This window comes from Homalodisca vitripennis, chromosome 1, assembly GCF_021130785.1.
Source record: "Homalodisca vitripennis isolate AUS2020 chromosome 1, UT_GWSS_2.1, whole genome shotgun sequence".
Taxonomy (NCBI): Eukaryota; Metazoa; Arthropoda; class Insecta; order Hemiptera; family Cicadellidae; genus Homalodisca; species Homalodisca vitripennis.
Genome location: NC_060207.1, coordinates 4,397,984 through 4,404,569, shown reverse-complemented (window position 1 = coordinate 4,404,569; position 6,586 = coordinate 4,397,984). Strand labels below are relative to the sequence as shown.

The 6,586-nt window shown below is 30.1% G+C and overlaps 1 protein-coding gene across 4 annotated transcripts in view; it reads right to left on the bottom strand.

Annotated features, from left to right (window-relative positions):
• Positions 1-468: 468 nt before the first annotated feature.
• The window catches only part of LOC124356683 (centriolar coiled-coil protein of 110 kDa-like), a 60,840-nt gene continuing 54,722 nt past the window's right edge, over positions 469-6,586 (bottom strand). For all 4 annotated transcript variants that reach the window (XM_046807840.1, XM_046807831.1, XM_046807858.1 and 1 more), the window contains 3 exons: positions 2,907-3,067; positions 2,634-2,713; positions 469-753 (listed from right to left, as the gene is read on the bottom strand). In XM_046807840.1, the coding sequence (XP_046663796.1) occupies positions 671-753; positions 2,634-2,713; positions 2,907-3,067 (324 nt within the window). In that variant the 3' untranslated portion in view covers positions 469-670. The remainder of the gene's footprint in view (positions 754-2,633; positions 2,714-2,906; positions 3,068-6,586) is intronic.

Sequence of the window (6,586 nt, the reverse complement as noted above, 5' to 3'; positions counted from 1 at the left end):
TGTGATTATCTCGTTTTCATTCGTTTAGATTTTGGAACAAACCCAGAACAAAATTGGATACCACCTAGTAATTTAAAGTCCATTTTCAAAGTATATAATATAGGTAAGCACCAAAATTAAGACTACAACAAAAAATCTAACATAAAGGTTAATTTTTGTATTAATTTAATGAAATAAATAACAAAAAAGTGTATACAATAAAAGAAAGGAATTTTAATGGATAATGATGATTAAGGATATTTATACCTAGAGTAGATCTAGTCTACTTGTTCTAACTTGACTACTTGATACAAGAGTCTGATTTGTATTTAAAATTAAGTTTTTTTACAAGTGTATTAACATAAATTCCTTTCTTTACAAATTAAGTAAAACTTTCAACTAGACAGAACACATAGAATAGGAAAAGGTAACTATAATAATTAACACAGATAAGGTACAAAAAACACTAAAAATACTTGAACTGTTGTATCCAAAATAAGTAGGAAAATATAATTCAACACTGATACTACAATTTTATATCATTATCTTTACAATACGATTTTACATCATTACACTATCTTAGTTCATATCATAAAACAACACAAAAATATTAATAAATTAAATTTGCTGAAAACATGAAATATACAACAAGAATTAAAAAATAGATCACTAACACTATTTTACTTAATGGTTATTTCCAGGGTTTACGTGAGCTACTCGAACTTCTACCACTAGAAGAATCACTCTTCACAAAAGATCTGGATCTTGTTAAATCTGAAAAAATACCAAATAATCAATAATAAAATTTTGTAAGATTAACAATGTCCTAGGGATAATAATAACACAAGATATCTTGTACATTTACACATCTTTGTAGAATGAAACTCGATAACAAGTGCATCCAATTACTAATCATTTCTTTGGTTATATTTTTTATTTTACTTCCTCTGTGTTATCAGTAAAATGAAAGCATAGCAGCTGCTGTATGTACTGCTGTGCATAATATTTATTCGTTTGGTATTTATTGTAATTTTGTCAAGTAAAGTTATTAATACTTCATTGAAAAAGTATCTTGTTCAGCTTTTTGAAAAATTGATTTAATAACAGAATGATTAATCACAGGTAACTTGAAAGGATAGCAGGGTTTGGACATTTTCCATCGCTATAAAAGTTATAAAATGTTATAATGATGGCAAATGTCTGAAACCCTGTTAACCTTTCAAAATTCCAACGCCAATAACAAACAGAGCAGGTAACTTAATTTAAAAAGGTTAACATAAGATGTTAGTTGACTTTTATTCTCTACCAACCCCCTCCCGAATAGGAAAAGACCACATTTGTTACGGACTAAGTCCAATAAAATATTGTGTACACTATTTTTAAGTAATTGATTCTTGATTTAGATATTGTTTATGTATGCTAAAAGAAAGATGTTTGTACAAGTGAGAATTTGTAACTTGTAACAGAGACCAAAGACCAACTAACAACATGTAGTTGACCTATGAAACTGTCCGAGTTGTCATTTAGGAAAAAGTTAATTCAGTTGTTATAAAACATGCTACTTTTAAAATAAAACGACTTCTGGCTTGTTTATTTATACTTTCCAATAGAACATACACTGGTTACACCAAAAATCGATGTACCACTTAAACCTGGGCAACCCTATGAACATTTAGGAGTGTGACATCACTAGCCACACATGTTGAGATACTGGGGTAAAAAGGATTGATAGGTCAAAATAACTGTTAAAGTTGGTGGAGTTCCCTTACTTTAAAGCCTAAACATGAGAAAGTATGGCTTCCATGCCCACTCTGACTGGAAGAGGTTGGTGCCTCCTCTCTTTCAAGATGACATGAGTGGGATAGTGCTCGTTGTCCCTCCTCGTGGGATCTATCCCAACTCCCGACCTTACCCATCCCGAATATCCTGCCCCTTCAGAAACGATACAAAAAGTCTTTTTAGATCCAAGTGCAATAACGGAAGGGATTTCCTCATCTTCTTGTTCCAAGTGAACAGAACAGGGCAGCTACAAGAAAATGAAAATACCTTAACAACTAATAGTAACAATGGCAATTTATTCTTCACCTGTAAACAATAAAGAGCTCATTCATTCATTTATTCGAATAGTCAATCAGAAATGTAAAAAATGTATTTTTTAAATATTGATTATTGGAATTTGATATTTGTTAATAGTGTAATGTTGTTAACACGTTCACAACATCAGTGATTTTCTGGACTTTTTTATTTGCCATTGATTATTCAATAATAATAAATGCAGGCTTTGCAATTTTGCACAAAAACAATTATATTATTGTTTTTTTTTTCAATTTTTCACTGTGTACCCCAAGGGGTATCAACAAAAATTAATTTACATTAAAAATTAAGTAATTGTACACATGACGGGGTACACGATAGTCTGAGGTATTTATTTCAGAATGGGATCAAATTTAACAAACCACCAAGGCAAATAATAAAAACACAATAATGAAATGCATAGCCAAGTGTACCCAATCGGGCGTACAAATCACTTAACAAAAGCCCAGTGTGTTCCCGATCAAGTACGGGCGTACAAAACAATTTACGTGTTAATGGATATAAAACCTAGTAACACATAGATGCATGGAAATTTAAAATATGACACCTGAAATACCCACTTGGTTTTACAAGACACAGAGACTTGGTCCTGAGTCTGTTTTCTTGAGGAAGTTGTGATGTAACAGGACTGACCATACTCCTGAAAAATAATAATCTTTATTGACTTGAATCCTTATATTTAACAGTTATTGGATATTGTAAGTTTGATTTAGCACTCTTTCAAAATAAAACATAGTTAAGCTAATTAAACTTGCATAAAAAAACATTGAAAGTTTTATGATTAGTGGTGTGACTATATTTTTCACTAATACAATAACTTTTTTCAAACTAACTTTTGCTTACGAAGAAGACTTTTCTTTGTGGCTGCTGAAATAGCAGAAGAAGGCCGAGACAATGGTTTCTTTAGCCTCTCTCTATCTGCCGCTATGATAGCCATTCTCTTGGCAACTGGTGCAGATATGACTGACCAAAGCTCATTTAAAGCTGCACTTAACTGAAACAAAGATGAGATTTATGTTAGTAGGCAAAGAGATTGATTTATACAATCAAACTTTTAAGATGGTTGGTTAACGCTATCCGTCAACCAAAACTATCACCAGATAAGGTTCCTCTTTCATCTGTTGTGTGGACATTCCGTCATGTGGTGAAAGCTGCTGGCATTTTGGTAAATTAATTCTGACTGAGACATGGAAATATATTGTCTCTTAGTTCGTCACTCAGCTTTGTGATCGGAATTGGGTGCAATACAAATATTGCTTACATAATTGAGTCAGTTTGCGATATGTCTGTATGTCACCAGTTCCTACGTACTTAACAGTTTTCTTATTGTTTTATTGTACAATATTGTGTTTATTAACAATACATTTTAGTGTAATATGACGCTCAATCATATTAAAAAGTTTTGAGAGCCAAGTTAGTACCCGAGTGCCTAGTTGGGAGTTTGTATTGCGTTTTAAAGAATGCATTATAAGGAAACTATATAATGTTGTGATTGTGAAAGTTGCAGAATGGCGAGTGTTTTTATAGTGTAGTTATTTCTTAATAGTTTAGTACAAGAAAGATGTTGATGGAGTATCTAGAATTGGGAAAAGAAAAGTTGTAGCAAAGGCTTGTAAAAAGTACAACGGATGGGTCTGGTTTGCATTAAAAGTCCTGCGTTGAAAAGTTAAAGGGTTTATTTGAAGTTAAGATTATGAAGGTGCAAGTTTTCTTGGTCAGATTTATCCCCACAGGTCTGCTGCCATGGTAATGTATTTTTCTTAATCCTGGAGAGATTCCTGTTGTTTAAAGGTCAAATTATGTCACATACTAGCACCAACGTTCTAGTCAATGTACCCATGTGGTCAGACTTGGTGTCCTTACACATGTTATACAATCTAACATCTCTTGATCTTTTACAAACATAGTTTATTTGTTGTTTTATAAAAGGGTAAATTTATGAGCTCTATGTTTAATGATACTCATTTATTACTGATAAAGATTACATTCATTGTCACATTGAAAAACACAATATTGTACATTTCAATTTTAAAAGCAATGCAATCCTCCAGATCTTTAAAAGAAGTGATATATTAAATAAATAAATCAATTAAAACAAATCAATTAATTAATTAAAAACTAATTACAACACAGATAAAAGAATTTCCCAAGATCAACAATAATTATTTAATTTATGACTAATCCCAAAAAACTCATCCACTTCATAAAATGGGTGTTCCAAAAGGAAAAATCCAATTTGTCTTTTGAAAATACCAAATGGCAGTGATATAAATCCATTTGGCAGTGTGTTCCATAATTTTGGTCCAAGAGATAATGTTGCTAATGAATATTGTTTGGAAATCAGTTTTTTGGTTACAATATTGTTTGCGCCCCTTGTGTTATATTGGTGGACGTTTTTATATGTTATGTTGTTTGACGTAGCCATATAAAGCAACAGTTTATACACAACTAAACAAGGGACTGTCATAATATGAAGTTCTTGAAATTTTTGTTTACATGAATCCTTATAACCAATACCAGAAATATAACGTACTTCTTTTTTTTTTTATTAATAAAATTTTATTAATGTTCTTCTTAAATGTATTTCCCCATATTTCAATACCATAAACCAACTGAGAGTAAAAACATGCATAATATACCATTTTAAGAGCTTTTCGTTGCAAAATTCAGATAGTATAAATAAATTTAGTATCATCATAAATATTGCTTTAGATAACTTTAAACAGAAAGTAGTTATATGGTCATTCCAATTTAAATTTTTGTCGATAATCAATCTGAGAAATTTTGTAGAATCATACATTGGTATTACTAAATTGTCAACTGCTATTTGAATTTCAAAGGAAGATTTTTTTATTTGAAGTAAAATTTACAGCTGTTGATTTATTTGCATTTACTGTTAAAAAGTTTTCATTAAAGTATTGCACTATATTATTAATTTGTATATTTGCTATGATTTCTAAATCCTCCAAATTTTTGTGTTTATATAGTATAGATGTGTCATCTGCATATAAAATTGTCTGGTTAGGATTACTTACATTTCCAATGTCATTAATATATATTAAAAATAGCAATGGACCAAGAACAGAACCCTGAGGCACACCCCACTTAATGTCTGATCTTTTAGATGTGACTTCAGCCTGATCATTTTTTATGGTGACAAACTGTTTCCGACAGACCAAGTAAGATTTCAGTAAATCATGAGGTGTCCCTCTTATTCCATAGTTTTCTAATTTATCAAGCAAAATATTTATATTTACACAGTCAAAAGCTTTTTGCAAATCCAGAAACACACCACAAATAAAATCACCATTTATCATTCCTTTCATTATTTCATTAAGAAATTTGATTATGGCTGACAAAGTGGATTTTCCCCTCATGAATCCATGCTGATTTACAAAAAGTATGCTCTTAGCTTCTAAAAAAATCAATTAACCTATTACAAATAGCTTTCTCAAAAACGTTAGAAATAACAGGCAGAAGTGCAACTGGTCTATAGTTAAAATTTCGAAGCAGTTTCCCTTGTTTTTAAAAATAGGCACAATTTAAAAAATTTTTAGACTATCTAGGAAAATTCCTGATTCAAAACTTGTATTAATTATAGATGATAAAGGTCCTGCTATAGCATCTGAAATATTCTTTGATAAATTAGTACTTATGCAGTCCAAACCCACTGCAAAACTATTCTTCAAGTTCTTTATTATTTTAAGAATCTCTTTTTCAGAGGTTGGGTGAAGAAACATGCTGCTTTTAATTCTTTTACCCTTAAAAGAGTAATTCAGATTATTAAAATTACTGGCCAATTGTTCAGGGATGCCCTTAAAATATTCATTAAACTGATTGGCAATAACATTGGGATCAGTTATCAAATTAGCATTGTTTCTTAGTGAAATGTTAGCTCTATTTTTTGTATTTCTTCCTAAATCTCTGTTTATGATTTTCCATGTATCAGCATTTAAGTTTTTTGAATTCAAAATTTTATTTGTCATATATTCTTGTTTTGTTTTTCTTAGCAGACTTTCATATTTTTGCTTTTGCATTTTTAAAAGATTTTTAATTCCAAATTTATTACGATTTTGAACCCAGAGTGATTCAAGGAAAATTAAAACATTTTTTGTCTCCATAATTTCTTTAGTTATCTATGGAGTTTTATCTTTAATCTGTTTCTTAATATTTTTATTTTTTATTGGGCAACAAATATCAAGATTATAATTTAATATTTCAACAAAACTAGAATATTGCTTATTGACATCACAATTTGATGTCACTATAATATCCCTGTTTTCTTTTTGAAGAAAATAATTTAGTATGCGTACATTTTCTGCATTGAAAGACCTTGCTTTTGTTGGTATTCGCTTTAAGAAATATTCTGTTGCATCATTAATAGGAATATTAAGTGTGATACCAAAGTAATCTGATAATCCTATAATTATGACTTTACTTTTTTTAAGCCCAACTTTTTATTGATTACTATATTATCCAAAGCTGACTGTGTATTCTGAGTTACTCTGGTTTG